Source organism: Panthera onca, chromosome B1 (assembly GCF_046562875.1).
Source record: "Panthera onca isolate mPanOnc1 chromosome B1, mPanOnc1 haplotype 2, whole genome shotgun sequence".
Taxonomy (NCBI): Eukaryota; Metazoa; Chordata; class Mammalia; order Carnivora; family Felidae; genus Panthera; species Panthera onca.
In genome coordinates, this window is record NC_138342.1 from 166492050 (window position 1) to 166513353 (window position 21304).

The window sequence follows — 21304 nt, forward strand, 5'->3', positions numbered from 1 at the left end:
GGACTTGACAGATATATTTAGAACTCTGCATCCCAAAGCAACAGAATATACTTTCTTCTTGAGTGCACATGGAACATTCTCCAAGATAGATCACATACTGGGTCACAAAACAGCCCTTCATAAGTATATAAGAATTGAAATCATACCATGCATACTTTCAGACCATAATGCTATGAAGCTTGAAATCAACCACAGGAAAGAGTCTGGAAAACCTCCAAAAGCATGGAGGTTAAAGAACACCCTACTAAAGAATGAATGGGTCAACCAGGCAATTAGAGAAGAAATTAAAAAATATATGGAAACAAACGAAAATGAAAATACAACAATCCAAACGCTTTGGGACGCAGCGAAGGCAGTCCTGAGAGGAAAATACATTGCAATCCAGGCCTATCTCAAGAAACAAAAAAAATCCCAAATACAAAATCTAACAGCACACCTAAAGAAAATAGAAGCAAAACAGCAAAGACAGCCTAAACCCAGCAGAAGAAGAGAAATAATAAAGATCAGAGCAGAAATAAACAATATAGAATATAAAAAACTGTAGAGCAGATCAATGATTACTAATTCTATTCCTTTATTGGTTATGGCTCTGTTCAAATTTTCCATTTCTTCCTGTTTCAGTTTTGGTAGTTTCTATGTTTCTAGGAATTTGTCCATTTCTTCCAGATTGCCCGTTTTATTTGCGTATAATTGCTGGGAATATTCTCTTATTATTGCTTGTATTTCTGCTGTGTTAGTTGTTATCTCTTCTGTTTCATTCTTGATTTTATTTATTTGGGTCCTTTCCTTTTTCTTCTTGATCAAACTGGCTAGTGGTTTATCCATTTTGTTAATTCTTTCAAAGAACCAGCTTCTGGTTTCATTGACCTGCTCTATTGTGTTTTGCTTTTGTTTTTGTTTTTGTTTTTGTTTTTGTTTGGTTTCGATAGCATTAATTTCTGCTCTAGTCTTTATCATTTCCTTCCTTGTGCTGTTTTGAGTTTTATTTGCTGTTCTTTTTCCAGCTCTTTAAGGTGTAAGGTTAGGTTTTGTATCTGAGACCTTTCTTCCTTATTTAGGAAGGCCTGAATGGCTATATATTTCCCTCTTATGATGCATTGGCTGTGTTCCAGAGGTTTTGGGCTATGGTGTTATCATTTTCATTGTCTTCCATGCACTTTTTATTTTCCTCTTTAATTTTTGGTTAGCCCATTCATTCTTTACTAGGATGTTCTTTAGTCTCCAAGTATGTTACCTTTCCAAGTTTTTTCTTGTGGTTGATTTCAAGTTTCATAGCATTGTGGTCTGAAAATATGCACGGTATGATCTCAATCTGTTTCTATTTGTTGAGGGCAGATTGTTTCCCAGTATGTGATCTATTCTGGAGAACCATCCATGTGCACTGGAGAAAAATGTCTATTCCACTGCTTTAGGATGAAATATTCTGAATATGTTTTAAGTCCATCTGGTCGAGTGTGTCATTCAAATCCATTGTTTCTTTGTTGATTTTCTGTTTAGATGATCTGTCCATTGTTGTAAGTGGGGTGTTGAAGTCCCCTACTATTATGGTATTATTATCAATGAGCTTGTTTATGTTTGTGATTAATTGATTTATATATTTGGGTACTCCCACATTTGGAGTGTAATGTTTACAATTGTTAGGTCTTCTTGGTGGATAGACCCCTTAATTATTATATAATACCCTTCTTTATCTCTTGTTACAGTCTTTATTTTAAAGTCTAGATTGTCTGATATAAGTATGGCTATTCCAGCTTTCTTTTGGTGACCATTTAGCATAATAGATGGTTCTCCATCCTGTTACTTTCAATCTGAAGGTGTCTTTATGTCTGAAATGGGTCTCTTGTAAAGAGCATATGGATGAATCTTGTTTTCTTATCCATTCTTTTACCCTATATCTTTTCTTTGGAGAGTTTAGTCCATTGACGTTTAGAGTCAGTACTGAAAGATATCGATTTGTTGCCATTAAGTTAACTGTAGAGTTTGAGTTTCTGGTAGTGTTCTCTGATCTTTTCTAGTGTTTGTTGCTTTTGGGCTTTTTTTTTTCTTTATCGTCTTTTCTGCCCTCAGAGAGTCCCCCTTAAAATTTCTTGCAGGACTGGCTTAGTAGTCACAAACTCCTTTAATTTTTGTTTGTCTGGGAAACTTTTAATCTCCTTCTCTTTTGAATGACAGTCTTGCTGGATAAAGAATTCTTGGATGCATATTTTTCTGATTCAGCATATTGACTATATCCTGTCACTCCTTTCTGGCCTGCCAAGTTTCTGTGGATAGGTCTGCTGCAAACCTGATCTGTCTTCCATTGTAGATTAAGGACTTTTTTTTCCCTTGCTGCTTTCATGATTCTTTCCATCCCTGAGGATTTTGTGAATTTGACTATGATATGCCTTACTGATGGTCGGTTTTTGTTGAAGCTAACGGGAGTTCTCTGTGCTTCTTGGATTTTCATGTCTGTGTCTTTCCCCAGGTTGGGAAGTTTTTCTGCTATGATTTGCTCACATAACCCTTCTACCCCTTTTTCTCTGTCTTCATCTTCTGGGACCCCTATGATTGTGATGTTGTTCCTTTTTAATGAGTCACTGAGTTCTCTAATTCTTAAGTCATGCTGTTATGCCTTAGTCTCCCTCTTTTTTTCTGTTTCATTGCTCTCCATAAGTTTGTCCTCTCGCTGATTCACTGCTCTGCCTCATCCATTCTTCCTGCCGTGGCAGTCATTCGAGACTGCAGCTCAGTTATAGCATTTTTTTATTTCATCATGACTACCTTTTACTTCTGTCTCCACAGAAAGGGATTCTAATCTATTTTAGACTCCAGCTAGTATTCTTATTATCATGCTTCTAAATTCTGGTTCAGACATTTTGCTTGTATCTGTGTTGATTAAGTGCCTGGCTGTCGTTTCTTCCTTCCCTTTCTTTTGGGGTGAATTCCTTCATCTCATAGTTTTGAAGGTAGAAAAGGAATAAAGTAAAAAAAAAGTTAAAATTAAAAAAAATAAAAACAACACCCAACGAAATCAAACAAATGATGCTAAATCCTGTGTGTATTTTTCATCTGGTTGTTGAAAGGAGCTTGATAGATTACATAAAAAGGGCAAGATAAGAAAAGAAAAAGAAAAAAGAAATCATTTGAAAAATTTGCAAAAATTTACAAAATTTACAAAAATTTACAAAAAAGTGAAAAATGTAGTAGAAAAAAACAAAAATATATTTAATAAAAATTGAAAATAAAAGTAAATTTTTTGTGTATTCAAGAAAAGAACAGAAGAAAAAAAATTGAATAGATAGACCAGCAAACTGACCGAAATACGATTGGAATTACATCATTTTCCCCTAGAAGTCAAACTGTGAACACTCTATAGTCCATAAACTAAGCAGGGGGAGAGACTTTTGGTGTTCCTGAAGAGCGAGGTTGGCCCAGTTGGGTGGGGCTTAGCATAATGGCTCCATTCTCTATTAGTTGGTGCTGCTTAGTTTACTGGGGTGAGTTGTTCTGGCGCTTGTAGGTATGTATGCACATGCATGGGAAGGATGAAAATCACATCATCCACTCAGTCTCTAGTATCGGAACTCTGTTCTCCCTGATTAACAATCACACACTCGCCCTTTGTCTCTGGCTTCCATCCACTCCCTGGTTTTACACGGTCCATGACCAGGCCATCATGTTGCCAGGCAGCACCTCCCTCCTGAGTTTTATCTCAGATGCGGCTGTGTTTCCCAAAACCTCACTGCTGAGGGACTGTGGCTTTAAACCACTCAGACCTTCTGGGGGAGGGTCTCACCAAGTAATGGCCAAGTGCCAGCCACACCCAGGAACATTCACAGGACCGTGCTGCTGCCAATGCCCAGAGACTGTGGCTGGGTGCCATTCTGCCCCAGAAAAAGTTCAATCATGTAGCAGCATTTTAGGGATATGGAAAATCACAACATATGTCTGGCACCAAGCTTCACCTTTAATGTCCTTGTCCCAGCACCAGCAAATGTGGTTGTTTCCTGGCGTCTGCTGGGACCTATGCCTGTGGGGTGACTGCATAGCCTCTACCAGATGTCCTTCCAGCAGGGAAACCACCTTTCCCATGTGGCCCTCAGACCTAACTCTATGCTCCTGGGGATTCATCCTTCCCACCAGAGCACCACCAGGAATCGAGCTGTGGAGTTTTAGACTCTGTGCTCCCCCTGTTTATAGAGCCTTAATGAAATTTAAACCCTCTACTTTCTTCTTTCTCCCTTTTTAGTTCAGTCCCTGTCACTATTTCCTTTTCTACTTTTTCTCCAGTTGCTTTTGTGGGGGGGGGGGGGGGGTTCTGTGCTCTCCCCTCATCTCCATCCTCTCTTCACAAGTAAAAACAGCTCCCTGCACTCTGCAGTTTCTCTGTCCCCCAGTTCACCTCTCTACACCATGTACCTCCTGAGTTCTGTGGTTCAGGTTGTGTACATTTTTGTGTTAATCTTCAAATCAGTTTTCTAGGTGTGCAGGATGGTTTAGTGTTGATCTGGCTGTTTTCATGAAAGCAAAATGGAAAAAAGACTTCCATGCTGTTCCGCCATCTTTGATGCCCTATGTCTTTCAATGGGAGTATTTAATCCATTTACATTCACAGTGATTATTGAAAGATATGAATTCAGTGCCATTGTTTTATCTGTAGTGTTGGTGTTTCTCATAATGTTCTCTGGTCCTTTCTAGTCTCCACTCAAGGACTCCCCCTTAAAATTTCTTACAATGCTGGTTTTTGTGTTCATAAACTCCTTTAGTTTTTGTTTTTCTGGGAAACTCTTTATGTTTCCTTCTATTCTAAATGAGAGCTTTGCTGAATGAAAAATTCTTGGCTGCATATTTTTCCTATTCAGTGTATTGAATATTTCCTGCCACTCCCTTCTGACCTGCCAAGTTTCAGTGGACAAGTCTGCTGCTAACCTCATGTGTCTACCCTTGTAGGTTAAAGACACTTTGGCCCTAGCTGCTTTCAGAATTCTCTTTATATCTGTGTTTTGCAAGTCTCAGTATGATATGTAGTGGTGTTGACCTGTTTTTGTCAATTTTAGGAGAGTTCTCTGTGTCTCTTAGCCTTGAATTTCTGTTTCCTTCTCCAGGTTAGGGAAGTTCTCAGCTATAATTGTTCAAATAAACTTTCTATCCCCTTTTCTTGCTGTTTTCTTCTGGGAGGCATATGATACAGATTGTTGTTTGACAGAATCGCTGAGTTCCCTGTCTCTGTGATCTAATGGTGTTTTGTTTTGTTTTGTTTTTTGCCTCTTCAGCTTCATTATTTTCCATAATTTCATCTTCTATATCACCTATTCTGTCCTCTGATTCTTCAATCCTTGTTGTGACTATATTCAGTCAGTTTTTCATCTCAGTTATAGCATTTTTTATTTCAGCCTGACTAATTTTTAGGTCTTTGATCCCTGTAGTAGGGTTTTTCTGGTATCTTCTATGCTTTTTTCAAGCTCAGGTCATAGTCTTATGACTGTTGTTCTAAATTGTTCAGATATATTCCTTATATGTCTTTTCATCAAGACCCTGGCTGTGATTTCTTCTTGACTTTTCTTTTGAGAAGGATTCCTCTGCCTTGTCATTTTGGCTACATTTCTGCATTTTAAATGTTTTGAAATCTTGTTATATTTCCTACACCGGGGAGTACTGCTATAATCAAATAGGATCATATACTGTCCAGGGAAGAAACAGAAGTATTTCTGGTGTATGCTGTGTGCACTCTGCTGTTGCATTTTGGCTGCTCTTTCCCATTGATCAGTCCTCTACAGAGCTCCTCCTTGCTTGCAGTGTGGAGCATTTGGACCTTTAACCAGGTGTGCTTTGATTTGTTTGTCAAAATAAGCTTGAAGAAAAAGAAGAAGAAACAAGCCTAATTCAAAAAAAAGAGAAAAAGAATGAAAAAAAAAAACAAGGAATCAAAAAGCCAGAATTCTCAAGATAACCAAAACAAAACAAAACAATCCAACAGGATTTGGATCACCAAAAAAGAGAAGGAAATGAAAAAACAAACAAACAAACAATTATAACCCTGATTCCAACAGGAAAAAAAGGAAGAAGAAAAAAATAAGCCTTGGTCCTATTTCCGCCAGAAGATGTTCTGAAGCACTCTATTTTCAGTACACTGGTGCATTCAGGGTGCTGCTGTGCTGGTGTTCTAGAGGAGTGGCCTTCTCTACTCATTCTAAGTTAGTTCTGCCCTAGTAAATAAGCAGTTGCAGGCACAGAGGGGTGAGGTTTGATGTAAATGGGTCCCACCTCCACTGAGGGCCACTCTGTTCTTGAAGTCCCACCATGTTGGTATTGAGAGGGAAAATGGCACTACCCACTCTCTAGTCTGTGGATGGGATCTTACAGCCCCACTGTTCAGGAAGCCCTTACACAATAGTGAGGATAGTCAGTGTGTCTTGTGCCACAGCTCTCCTGCATTTTTTATTTGGTGTGTGGCTGGGTTTCAAAACTCAAAGTCTAGAGGACCCAGCACTGTGTGGATTCACCCCCCTCCTCCAGAATAGAATTTCTCCACATTGTGTCTGATGTCCTTTGTCCCAGAAAAACAGTCCCCCACCTACACAATACTCAGAATCTATGGTGTAGCACAGTGAAAAGCAGCAACCAAGTTTTCTGTCCTGTGTGTGCACCTTTGTCCCCCATCAGTGAAAGCCCTGGAGATCCTTATACCATGTTCTGCACTCCCAGGCCAGCTCTCCCCTCCTCAGAAGCACATGCCACAGCTCTGCTTAGGAGAAAATCATATACTTCCTAAACCTCCAGAGTTTGTGCTCCAAATGCTGTTTGCAAAAAACAAAAACAAAAACTTACTACACTTAGTACCTCTCACTCCCCCATGATCCAGAGAGATTGTCCTCTTGTGCAAACCCAATACCGCACTCTCTAAACCCCTCTATCTTTCTCCCACTCCACAGCATCCTCTGTTTTTCTCTCCCCAAGTTCTCTTCCATACACCTCACACCTGCCACACTGTCTCCATCCAATGGTGGAGATCCTTCTGCCAGTCTTCAGATCTTTTTCCTGGGTGTCCCAAGTGATCTGACCTCTATCCAGCTGTGTTTGAAGGACAAGAAATGCCCAGGGTCCCATTTATCCACTATCTTAACTCCTCCCTCAAATTTATTCTAGTTCTAATAGTTTTTGGTTGAGTGTTTAGGATTTTCTATATATACTATCGTGTCATCTGCAAATGGAGACATTTACCTCTTCTTTACCAATTTGGATGTTCTTTTTTTTTTTTTCCTTATTATCATGACTGGGTCTCCTAGGTCTCCTGATATTATATTGAATGAAAGTGACAGGAGTGAGCATCCCTGTTTCTGATTTTTGAGGAAAAGCTTTTAGTTTTTTATCATTGGCTCTGAAATTAGCTATAGGTTTTTCATATATGGACTTTATTATGTCGAGGTATGTACCCTCTATACCCTCTATACCAGTTTGTTGAGAGTTTTTATCATAAAGAGATATTGAATTGTATCAATGCTTTCTCTGCATCTATTGAGATGATAATATGATTTTTATCCTCTTTTTATTAATATGGTGTATCATAATGATTAATTTGCTAAGACTGAAAGATCCTTGCAATCCTGGAATAAATCCCTCTTGATCATTATGTATGTTCCTTTTAATGTATTGCTGAATTCAGTTTACTACTATTTTGTTGAGGGTATTTGCATCTATGTTCATCAGACATATTGGCCTGTAATTGTCTCTTTCTGTGTTGTCTTTTGTTTTGTTTTTAGGTTATGTTGACCTCATAAAAGTAAAACTTTCAAAGTGTTCTTTATTCTTCAGTTTTTTGGAACAGTTCGAGGTTAGTTATTAACTCTTCTTAAATGTTTTATAGAATTTACCTCTGAAGCCATCTGGTCCTAAAGTTTTGTTCGAGATGAATTTTTCTATTACTGGTTCAATGCTATTACTAGTAATTGGTCTGTTCACATTTTCTGTTTCTTCTTGATTCAGTCTTGAAATATTGTATGTTTCTAGGAATTTATCCATTTCTCCTAGGTTGTCCCCTTTATTCGCACGTAATTTTTCATAGTAGTCTGTTACGATCCTTTGTGTTTCTGTGGTATAAGTTACAACTTCTCTCATTTCTGATTTTATTGATTTGGGCTGTTTTTTCTCTTCATGAGTCTGGCTCAGAGTTTTTCAACTTAGTATTTCTTTTCAGAGAACTGCCTTTAGTTTCATTGATCTTTTCTATTGTTTTTTTTCTTTTTTTACTTTCTATTTCATTTATTTCCACATTGACCTTTATTATTTCCTTCCTTCTATGACCTATGGGCTTTGTTCTTCTTTTTCTAGTTCCTTCAGGTATAATGTTAGATTATTCATTTGAGACTTTTCTTGTTTTTTGAAGTGGACCTACATCACTGTAAACTTTTTTATTAGAACTTCTTTGTTGCATACAATTGTTTTGAACTGTTGTCTTTTCACAACACATTTGCTTCCAGTTATGTTTTTCTTCTCTATTTTCTTTAGCCTGTAAGTGTTTCTTGTTGTTGTTGTTTCCCAGTTTTTTTCTTATAATTTCATCCCTAAAGCAACCTTACAAGCAAGCCCCAGTGGTATCCCAAACAGTCCCTACCAAGTCCAACCCTGGTGCCAAGGCCAGGGAGCCTAGCTCCTACCTCAGGGCAGCCAACCCAATGGCACTGCTCTCCCTGCCCTCTTCCTGCCCTCAGGCCTCCTAGGCAGTTGGATTAGTATCTTGTTTTTTAATCCATTCAGCCACCCTGTGTCTTTTTTATTGGAGCATTTAGTCCATTTACATGTAAAGTAATTATTGATAAATATGTACTTATTGTCATTTTGTTTGTTGTTTTCTGTTTGTTTTTGTAGTTCTTCTCTGTTCCTTTCTCTGGCCATTGTCTGTTGGATTTTGTGATTTTTCTTGGTGTTTGTATTCCTTTCTCCTTATTTATTTATTTATTTTTTTGTATCTATTACAGGTTTTTGGTTTGTGGTTACCATAAGGTTCGTAAATAGCATTCTATATATAGCAAACTATTCTAAGTTGCAGATGGCTGAAGTTCCAGTGCAGTGGAAAAGCACTACATCCTCCCATCCCCCCCAACACATTTTATATTTTTGATGTCATATTTTACATCTTATTATTCTTTATCCCTAGACTAATTGCTTTAGGTCTAGATGATTTTCCTACTTTTGTCTTTTAACCTTCAAACTAGCTATGTTAATATTTGATCCACTACCTTTACTATATTGATCTTTAGCAGTAAGATTGTTTCCTTCTTATTTTTTCTAGTTATGTCCTTTTCTTTTCTGCTAAAGAAGTCCCTTTAATAATTCTTGTAAGACTAGTTTGATATTGATCAACTTTTTCAGCTTTTGCTTTTCTGGGAAACACCTTGCTTCTGTCTCCTATTCTGAGTGATAACCTTGCCAGATGAAAGATTCTTGGTTGTAAGTTTTTCCTTTCAATACTTTGAATATATTGTGCCACTCCCCTCTGGACTGTAACGTTACTTCTGAAAAACCTGCTGGTCATTGTATGGGGATTCTCTTGAATATAACTGGTTGTTTTTATTTTCCTGCTTTTAAGGTTCTCTCTTTACCTGTTGACACTATATTATGTGTATTGGAATGGGCCTTTTTGGGTTCATCTTTTTTGAGGTTCTCTGCTTCCTGGACTTGGATATCTGTTTCATTCTCCAGGTTAAGGTAATTTTCACCTATTATTTCTTCAAATAGTGTTGCTGTTCCTTTTTCACTTCTCCTTCTGGGACCCTTTTAATATGAATCTTAGTATATTAGATGTTGTTTCATGGGTCCCTTAAATTATCCTTTTCTTAAAGTTCATTTTTCTTGTGACTGTTTCAGTTACATGATTTCTGTTACCTATATTCCAAATCATTGATCCATTTTTCTGCTTCATTTAATCTGCTGCTGTTGATTCCTTCTAGTGTATTTTTCATTTTAGTTATTATATTCTTCAGCTCTGATTGGTTTTTTATATTTTCTCTTTGTTGAAGTTCTTACTGTGTTTATCCATTCTTTTCCTAATTTCAGTGAGCATCTTTATGACCATCACTTTAAACTCGTTATCTGTTAGATTGTTTATCTCTGATTCATTTAGTTCTTCTTCTTGGGTTTTGTCTTGTTCTTTCATTTGAAATATATTCCTCTGTCTCTTAATTTTGTATAACTTTGTTTGTTTCTGTATCTTGCATAGATCAGTTACATCTCCAAGTTTTGAAGGAGTAGTCTTATGCAGAAGGTGTCCTATGGGGTCCAGTAGTGCAAATCTTGGTCACCCAAGCCCTTGTGTTGGCAGTGTGAACACTCCTCTTATGGCTGAGTTATGACTGGCACAGACTCACTGTTATACAGGACTCAGCATGGCTGTCTATGAGGCTTGGCTATGACTGCTATGGGCATGCTGGCAAATGGGGTTGACCCCCAGCCCATCTGACTAGGCATCCTGGCTGTGACTGCTGCAAGCATGCTGGTGTGCTGGGTTGGCCCCAGCACAGCTAGCTTAGAGGCGTGGCTATGACAGCTGTAGGAGTGTTGATGGGCAGGACAGCTCTCTGGTACAGCTGGATGTGAGCTAAGCTATGACTGTTGTAGATGCTCTGGCGTGCAGTCTCCCTGGGTTGGGGGTGCGGCTCACTGGTGCTGGTGAGGCCACCAGCATGTTTGGTGGGGCAGGGAGCCACCTAGGAGGAGTGCTGGGCTGGGGGAGGCAGTTTGGCAGTGCAAGTCCACAGGTGAATGTTAGCACTGGGTGAAGGGTGTTAGCATAGTAGATGGAGAGTGTCAGAAATGGTTCTTGCCAGCCCTTCCATTCCTAGAGAATGTTCCTCTGACAGATCCCTGCCTCTCTCACACATGCTAAAATTAGTTAATAGATCTCCTCAGTTTAACCGAGGTACTTTGAAAACTGCTGACTGTGTGCTAGGATTTGGAGCAAGTGAGTTGTGTGTGCACCTTTTAAAGTAACAGCTTCCTATTTTCTTCTGGCTATCCCAGACCTAAACTCCAAATGATTTTCAAAGCAGACATTATGGGTGATTATCTTTCCAGTACAGATCCCCTGGGCTATGGAGCTCAATGTGTGGCTTGGAACCCTCCTTCCTCAGGGAGGGCCCTCTTTGATTCTGAAATCCCTTTCTCTGTGGGTCACTGAACCAAAGGTATGGTTCCTAACTAGACAGCATCTCCACCCCTCCTACCGAACTCTTTGTGGACATTTTGTTTGTTTGTTTTCTTTATATCCTTAGTTGTAAATGATCTGTTCTGCTTTTCTTCAGTTTCTTCTCAGAGATAGTAGTTCTATATATAGTTATAGCTTTTGGTATGTTCATGGAAGGGGTGAGCTCAGGATCTTCCTACTCCATTATCTTGATCCTCTCCTATTTTTCCTTATTTTTTTTCATAGTAAAATGATATTAGTACCAACTAGAAAAACAGAAGTTTGTAAGACTTAAGATTCCTAGACTTCGGTTCCATCCTCACTATGGATCTTGCCTTCCATTTCTGTCCTGTGCAATATTTTACTTCCAATGTAAGGTAAACTGGCAGTGTATCTCAGAGTTTAGAAACTGCCCTGGAATAGAGTCCTGTTCAGCCACAATGGTGCAGTTGTCCTACATTGATGATTACTGTTAGCTTTTACATAGGACTATAATAAATGTTGCATTTTAAAATTTCTTGCACTTTTATAGCAGTCTAAGGATGTCATCCTTCAGGCTTGGTTTTAAAGGAAAATATCAGCAGGGGTGCCTGGGTGCCTCAGTCGGTTAAGTGTTCAATTCTTGATTTCAACTCAGGTCATGATCTCATGGTGCATGGTATTGAGCCTTGCATCAGGCTCTGTGCTGAGAGCATGGAGCCTGCGTGGGATGCTCTCTCTCCCTCTGTCTCTGCCCCTCCCCCATTTGCATATGCTTGCACTCTCTCAAAATAAGTAAACATTTAAAAAATAAATAAATAAAATATCAGCACAGACAATATTTCCTAAGAATATTTACATTGCTCCAAGTTTTACGGTTGAAGTCATTCATTAATAGCTATCAATTGGTCTTATGTTTCTCATTCAACCTACAGCACTTTGTTAGACATCATGATATAGGTGGGAGTTTAACTGATAAGAGCAGTTGTAATCATCCCTTGTGGTATTTATGGAATGAGAAGAGATGAAAGACAGTGGCAGAACTGACATCTGGAGGATAGTTGAAAGAGGAGATAGCAAAACACTGCTCAGAGAGGTAGGAGAGAAACAAGGAGTGTATTGTAACATAAGCAAAGGAAGAATTTCAAGAATTTTGTTGAATTCCTTGGGTGCCATATGGTAAGAACTAACAATAATTTCTCGAAATTTTCAATTAGGTGGTCATTGATGACCTTTGCCAGAGCGGTTTTAGTAAAATGTAGAAATGGATTCCAAATTGCAGTGGGTTAAAGGATAAACTGGAAATACATAGAAACAACTAACTTATCATACGTAAAAGAAAAGAGGTGATACCAGAGGAGAAAGCAGTATTTAGAAGAAAAAATTATCTTACAATAATAAGAGAGACTTTGAATATATTTATAGGCTTTGAGGAAGAAGCCAGTAGATAGAGAATGATTAAAAATATAGAAGAAAAATAATGATCCATGAAATAAGCTCCTAAGAAAGGTATGTGGAGGATGATCTGAGAACACAGGATTCTTCTGTTTCAGAAAGAAAGGAGATAAAAATGGTCACCAAATATTGTTTTTTATGGAGTAGTAAGCAGAAAGTTTTATATTTACAAGTTTGACCTTATATAAGGCCAACCCTGTTACTAAGAAATTATTAGAAATTATACCAGCCAGGGGCACCTGGGTGGCTCAGTTGGTTGAGCATCTGACTTTGGCTCAGGTCATGATCTCACGGTTTGTGAGTTCAAGCCCCACATCAGCCTCACTGCTGTCAGCACAGAGCCTGCTTTAGGTCCTCTGTCCCCCTCTCCCTCTGCCCCTTTCCCCTTCAAAAATTAATAAAACATTTAAAAAAAACAAAAAAATTATACCAGCTAGAATTTGAGTGGTTACTATATGCTGTGAACATTAAGAGTTTAACAAACAGTATCTCATTTAACTTCATCCTACCACTTTATGAGGGAAGTATTATCACTGCTTCTCAAGCTTAGAAAGTGAAGCTTAATGACTTTAATTAACCTAAGGTCACAAAAACATTAAGTATTATATTAGAACTAGTCATTTGAACCTAGACAGTTCTAACTCTAGGCAACTATGCTCTTAGCCACAGTTTTAATGACTTGGGGTGTTGAAGAGAATGGCGAACATTTGGCAGAATGCAACAGAGACTATCATGGATGTGTGAAAGAATTGTCTGGGGGCACCTGGGTGGCTCAGTCAGTTAAGCAAAGATAAAAAGAAACCTGTATAAGATTCCTAACAGAAAATACAGTAAAATGGGAAAAAAAAAAAAAAAAGAATCAGACTAGCTTTGGACTTTTGTAAAACTGGAAGGTAGATGACAGTAGAATAGCATCTACAGATACTGAGTGTAAGGGGACTGCAACCAAGAGTTCTATACCTGTCAAAGAAAGTGAAAGATATTTTGAAATAAAGACTACAGTAGATCATTCACCTGAGAAAAATACTCGAAAGGAGAGAAAATAACCAAGGGATGAGAAAACACTTTAAGATAGAGGAAAGATAGAAAGTAAGTGAGCAATTAGATCTAAAAGAATAAGGAGAGACTCAGTGAATGTGTAATATAAGTACAAAGTAAGGTTTTTTAAAATAGAAAATGCATAATATCAAGTAATTTTAATAATATTGCAGAACAAACATAATAAAGTATTTCAGCAAAGTTTAGGATTAATGAGAAGGAGGGAGGGAAGCAAAATGATTTTTAAAATCTTACCTTGTTGATGTTGACTACTAGTAGAGAAATAGAACATTTTTATGGGAGAGAGCATTTTAAGTTTCTATCTTATGTAACTAGGCACTACTAGATAAAGAACATTTTAAAATAATAAATAGCCCATCATTTAAGGAAGATAACAATCATAAACCTAAATACATCAAACATAGCAACTAAAATGTGAACAAGAACTATTAGAAATGCAAATAGAATTTAGAATACAATATAGTGAAAGAGAGAGGTCAGTATATTTGTCTCAATGGGATGAACATTTAGAAAAAATGGTGTAGGAATATAGAGGGATTGAATCAATAAACTTATCTCTTAATGCATACTCATCCCTCAGAGAATAATTTTTTTTTCTGTATGTCCATGGAACATTAACAAAAGTCAAATGTGGTTTGAAAACCTTAACAAATTACCCTTAACAAATTTTGAAGAAATAAAATGGGTTTTACAGACTGCTGTAAAATCTCTGGTCACAAGCCAATAAAAGTAGAGATATATAATGATAAATAACTAAAACCTTAGGTAACTTTAAACTCAAGAAACATACTCTTTGACATGACTAAGATCAAAGAAGAGATCAAAAAATAAAACTGCAAACTATCTAGAGAACAATGAAAAAGTTCTCTTCATTCTCAAACTACGTGTAACCTGTACTCAGAAGAAAAATTATAGCCTTAAATTCTTTCTTAATTAAAAAAGATATAGGAAAAACAAAAGGACTAAGTAATCATCTTAAATCCAAACAAGAAATTAAATCAAAAAGAAACTAGTGAGAAGGAATTAAGATAATTCTAGGCCAAGTCATGGACCTAGAATATCAAAAAAGGTTCATAGAAATTTCTAAGCTGATCTCTGTGCATACTCCAATATCAAGTGTTAGAGATCAGTATGTATGGAAATGGAGGTAGTGTATAAATTCTCTGAAGATCATTTTGTTCGTGGTCTTTTATCCCCACTCCCCATTATTTATCTACTTCAGATTCCTATCTGGACTTAAGTGTAAGTTAAATCGAGTGGATGGTCAGCTATGCAGGGTTCTATTGTAGCATGATCCTAAGGCTGATGGGGACCTCTTCCTCTAGTTGATACCTCCCTGAGGAAATTTGTGAATTTTTGGAATGCTAAAAATAAAAATCTCATTTAGAAAAGACAGGACCCCAAAACATAACTAGATTACAGCTTTCTGCGTTAATGGGAATTATAGAATAGATATATGTAAATATATTGTATTTAACTTAAGATTTCTTTTTATTTTCTTTCTTTCTTCATCATACTTCTGTAGATAACTGTCCATTGTCAACAGGAGTTCTTAATCTCTGAAGCTTAATAAAATAGACTTGTTGCAATCTTAAAATAGAATCTACTCCCAAAGCCAAGAACACTCTGTATACACTGTATACACTGGCTAACTTGACAATAAATTATATTTAAAAAATCATAAAATAAAGTATTCATAAGCTAAAAAGAAAAGAAATTTCATCATTTAATATTACAAGTCTGGGTAATCTTTATATTCTCAATTGGTATTTACTGTGTATTTGAGGTTTCCCTTACCTTTGTCTCTCATCACTGTCACTGACTGATCATTAAGGACAAAAGCTGCTGTTTATTTCTGACTCAGTTTTAATTACTAGCAATAGTACATTTGAATTGCTTGATTTGTGGCAGGGATGGGGGAAGGAAGTAGGAGGAATGAGAATGTGTAATTGTTTTTCTGGAAATGTAAAACCAGGCTGTGAGAAGAGAATAGGCAATATCTTCCTTAAGGATTTGCTACTAATTAGGTGAGAGGGCTGTATGTTCTTGTGTGTTTTCTTTACAGAAGTGCAAGTTTTTTTAGCATCATGTCTGACAATATATGGGAAGAGGGAAGAGGAGACCTTAAACACTAGAAAACATATCCTAAAACATTTTTGCAGTGTCTACTGTATTTAATTAATTTTGAGTTCCTTTTGTTATTCTATTGGACCTGGAAAAACTACAGACATAAAAATATGATATTAATAATCAAATTTGCTTTAAAGTCTTGTTATTCTACTAGTTGGGATTTTCTATTGTTAGTTTGGAGGGAAGCCATACAGAAAACCGTTATAAATTCTGTAGTGTATAATTCATGCCCAAATATAAAATTGCATCTTCATATGGCACTTTCCTTTTTATATCTATAATAGGGTTAAGCCTTCTCCTGATTATTAAACTGATTTTCCCTCTTTTCTTTCAAAGAACCGTTGGAGGAATCATTTTATTTTACTTTTGATTTTTCTTTTGATAATATTAGACTCAAAAAAAAGTAGGAAGAAAATGTAGTATCTTTAGAGCTAAGAACACAATGGCAAGGTTTTCACCATCAGTAAAATTCTCTTGATGGGTACCTGAAGTAGCAAAGAGTTGTTTTTACACCATTTCACTTTTTCCATGCCTTCATGGATTTTCTAATTTGTTTTTCTTTTAGTTTTAGGGGTTTTTTTCTTATCATAAAAAGAGAAGATGAAATCTGAATATGATCTTGTCTTAGCTTTCTTTGTATCCATCTATCCATCTGTAGGATGAATATAAACCTGAAAAGGCCCTGTCTGAAGAGGATTTGAAAAACGCCGTGAGTGTGCATCATGCGCTGGCATCCAAGGCCATAGACTACGAGAAGAAGCCGAATGTACTTAAACTTAAAACTGCCGACTGGAGGGTCTTGCTTTTTCAAGCTCAGTATGTTTCACTGGTTTGATTTGGTTTGGCTTTTTAGTTTGCGTAACACCACTTTATACCGAGAAATAGAATCAGGATCTTCAGGGGAAATTTTTCATGTTGGATTCAAAGTCATTAATTGGTTACACAAGAGGGACAAATGCCTAAGAAAACTAGAATCAGAAATAGAAACTCTAAGTTCAGTTTTTTTGTGTTGCTATAAGGCAGCCCTGTGACTTTTAGTCAACCACAAACCATCTATAGAAGTTAATATTTTATGAATAAAATACAAGGGTTGTACAATGTAAGTTTTATCACACAGAGAGTAAAATAGACCTGGATTCAAATCACCATTTCCTAGCTCTTCGTCCTGGCATGTAATTTAACCTCTTTGAATCTTAGCTTGTCATTAGTGCAGATGATAATGTTTATTTCATAAGGTTCTAATGAGAATTACATGAGATCAAGTATATATATAAAGTACTTCATACAGTGCCTGGCATATAGAAACTGTTCAATAAGTGTAGATTTCCATTTTGTTCCCTCTCTCTTCTTTCTCCTCCTGAGCTCTAATAGTCTGTGATTAAACTAGAGGAAAAAGATAAAATTATATTGTGGGCAAGAAATCAGGATGGATTGCCAGTTCAATAAGGGGTCCATGACAACTTTCACATTAGAAGTGGAGCCTTTCACACAGAGAATTCTGGATTTGTGAAGTGAGAAACTTTGCATTTTCAGAACTGAGCCTCTACAAAAGGAATTTTTATAGGAGTACACACCATCAGTGTCTGTGACAGTGTTAATTCTTCATGCTTTGCACAGAACCTGAGCTTGACTTCAGAATCACTCCCAACACTACCAATTGACTGCATTTGGCATTGGAATTAAAATTTGACATCAAGATAGTGAACACAAGTATCTGCATACTTGTTGATCAAAGCAATGTAAGATCAAAAAAAGAAATAAGAACAGCAGCAAGTACTCTGGTGATTTGTGAATGTTGAATTTCCGGAGGTATGAAATTGCTGACATCAGGTGAGGAGGAAGTTGTAAGGAAATCCAAGTTTCACAGGATTTTTTTTTAGCATGGGAGTAAGACAGCTTTAGCACCACAGAGGGACTCATAGCCAGATGTATAATTACAGCTATTAGTCATGAGAGTCCTTCAAATTATTCTGTTCCCCAACATTTTTTTAATGTAAAATACCAAGTATGATAACTAAGAAGTTCTAATTACTTCAGATAGAAGTGATGCAGAAATCAATGAATTGAATTAACAGAGGCAAAGAAATCAGATTATAGAAACATATGGGGTGCAAAGAGGAATTGATACCTAGTGTGGTCTTAGGTTAGTGTGGTTTCTCAGAGTAATGCATAAAGGAAATGATTTTAGATGGGCTGACATTCTGTCTACCTTAATCTGTCCTGACTCATCCTCCCATTCATTTATAAATTCACAAATATTTATTGAGTGCTGCCAGTCAGTGCTGCTCTTTGCAAATATATGACATACAAGTTAAAAGTATGTTAAAAGTTGAAAGGATGTTAATGAAATCAGATGATTTCTACATCCTTTCAGGTGGATTTTTAACATCCTTTTGGAAAGTTCTTTACATACCATTAATCTCACTTGTGTGAAGTACATAATTCAATAATTTTCAGCAAATTTACAGAATTGTGCCACCATCACCACAATCCAGTTTGGAACACTTTCATCACCCCAAAGAGATCCTCCATGCCCATTTTGTAGTCACCCCCCATTTTACCACCAACCCTGGATACCACTAATCTCCTTTGTGTCTCTATGGTATTGCTTTTTCTGGATTTTTAATATACATGGAACATATAGTATGAAATGTATCTGGCTTTTTTCACTTACCATAAAGTTTTGGGGGTTCACCATGTTGTAACATGTATCTGCCCTTCATGCCTTTATTACCGAGTAGTATTCCACTGTATGGATATATATTACATTTTTCTTTTATTCATTCATGAGTTGACAGACATTTGGATTGTTTCCCCTTTTTGACTTTTATAAATAGTGCTGCTGTCACTCTCAACAATAGCCGAATTATGGAAAGAGCCTAAATGTCCATCAACTGACGAATGGATAAAGAAACTGTGGTTTATATACACAATGGAGTACTATGTGGCAATGAGAAAGAATGAAATATGGCCCTTTGTAGCAACATGGATGGAACTGGAGAGTGTTATGCCAAGTGAAATAAGCCATACAGAGAAAGACAGATACCACATGTTTTCACTCTTCTGTGGATCCTGAGAAACTTAACAGGAACCCATGGGGGAGGGGAAGGAAAAAAAAGAGAGAGAGAGAGAGGTTAGAGTGGGAGAGAGCCAAAGCATAAGAGACTCTTAAAAACTGAGAACAAACTGAGGGTTGATAGGGGGTGGGAGGGAGGAGAGGGTGGGTGATGGGTATTAAAGAGGGCATCTTTTGGGATGAGCACTGGGTGTTGTATGGAAACCAATTTGACAATAAATTTCATATATTTAATAAATAAATAAATAGTGCTGCTGTGAACATTCACATGTAGATCTTTCTGTGCCTATATGTTTTTATTTCTCTTGGGTGTATTCCTAGGAATAGAACTGCTGGATTGTATGATAAATTTATATAGTTAACTTTTCAAGAAAACTCTCAAAGCTGCTTTCCAAGTGGTTGTTCCCTTTTATATTCCTTTTAAATTCTATCAATTTGTTCCTCAGTTGGATTTTAAAATTGAATTATGTGATTGAAAGAGGAGCTAATTTTTAAATTAATGTTTGACTGAGTCTAGTATCAAACAAAGTAGGGTTTTAATATTTATTGTCGAGTGATTTTGCTTTTTTCCCCTCCTGTATCCTTGAGGAATAATCACAGCCTTATATTGTAATGATCATCGGTTCCAGGGCCTTTTATTACTATGGTAATTGCTGTTGAAAATGTTTATCTCAGTGAAATTTTATCAAGGATCAATTACCAAGAAATATAAATGACTTTATGTAACATTTTAAATCAATAATGAGACAGGAGTACTGATGCATAGGGGCACTTGTACCCCAATGTTTATAGCAGCACTCTCAACAATAGCCAAATTATGGAAAGAGCCTAAATGTCCATCAACTGATGAATGGATAAAGAAACTGTGGTTTATATACACAATGGAATACTACGTGGCAATGAGAAAGAATGAAATATGGCCTTTTGTAGCAACGTGGATGGAACTGGAGAGTGTGATGCTAAGTGAAATAAGCCATACAGAGAAAGACAGATACCATATGGTTTCACTCTTACATGGATCCTGAGAAACTTAACAGAAACCCATGGGGGAAGGGAAGGAAAAAAAAAAAAAGAGGTTAGAGTGGGAGAGAGCCAAAGCATAAGAGACTGTTAAAAACTGAGAACAAACTGAGGGTTGATGGGGGGTGGGAGGGAGGGCAGGGTGGGTGATGGGTATTGAGGAGGGCACCTTTTGGGATGAGCACTGGGTGTTGTATGGAAACCAATTTGACAATACATTACATATATTAAATAAATAAATAAATAAATAAAAGTTTAAGTAAAAAAAAAAAAATCGATAATGAGAAATGGGCAAGGTGTGATACACTTAGATAGAGAAATACCCTGATGTAAATTTATCTTTTTCTCATAGGAGTGCAGAGGAAATGCAAGGATGGATAAACAAAATTAATTGTGTTGCAGCTGTATTTTCTGCACCACCATTTCCAGCAGCCATTGGTTCTCAGAAGAAGTTTAGTCGTCCACTTCTGCCTGCTACTACAACAAAACTGTCTCAGGTAAGTCATTTTGATAGTGCTTTGACTTTGGAAAAAAGCACTTTGTAAAATAATCCTACTAACATTTTCATTTAAATAATATTCCATATGTTGGCAGCAAGGATAAGACCTTGCCTTGGAAGATCTATTGCATAAACGAAGCAAAATGCAGTATACTGGGTTTTGCACTTCATATTGGAAGCTGGCACGTGGCTGACACATAGGACACATACTATGAATACGTTTCTAAAATTTATGTTAGTTTATTACTCAGTCATACAGGCCTAGTTTTTTTGTTTTTAATATTTTTAAGTGAAATATAGTTGGCACACAATGTTACATTAATTTCACATGTACAACATAGCTCTGCCTACCGCGAGCATTACCATTACGTTATTACAGTAACATTGACTGTATGCTTATGCTGTACTTTTCACCCTCATAACTTATTCATTCTATAACTAGAAGCCTATTCCTCCTACTCTCCTTCACCCGTTTTGCCCATCCTCCACCCCCTTGCCCTCTAGGAACCATTAGTTCTCTGTATTTATGGGTCTCTCTCTGCTTTTGCTTGTTTGTTTATTCGTTTGTTTTGTTTTTTAGATTCCACATATAAGCGAAAATATGTGGTATTTGTCTTTTTCTGTCTTGACTCATTTCATGTAGCGTTATACCTTCTATACACCGTGATGTTGCAAATGGCAGGCTTAGTTTTTTGGTTTTGTTTGTACTGACTCATATTTTTTAAATGAGTAGCTACTGCCAGACATCCTGGCTTGAAAACAAGCTTTTTATTCATGTATTTGTTTTTTCATTTTACTGAGCTCTTCCCATATCCCAGGCTATATTTGATGCTGGGTATATAAGAATATTCCCAGGGATCCACTATTCACAGTACATTGGAGCAGAGACTTCCCTAACTCTCAGGGAGGAGCTAAGTGGACCATGTGG

At 36.9% G+C, this 21304-nt stretch overlaps 1 protein-coding gene across 19 annotated transcripts in view; it reads left to right on the forward strand.

The window, feature by feature from the left end:
* PSD3 (pleckstrin and Sec7 domain containing 3) overlaps positions 1-21304 on the forward strand; it is an 812606-nt gene that overhangs the window by 723299 nt on the left and 68003 nt on the right. For all 19 annotated transcript variants that reach the window (XR_013555055.2, XR_013555056.2, XM_078445466.2 and 16 more), the window contains 2 exons: positions 16440-16597; positions 20230-20374. Coding sequence is in view for 17 of the 19 variants with exons in the window: in XM_078445466.2 (XP_078301592.2) it covers positions 16440-16597; positions 20230-20374 (303 nt within the window). In the remaining 2 variants the exon portion in view is untranslated. The remainder of the gene's footprint in view (positions 1-16439; positions 16598-20229; positions 20375-21304) is intronic.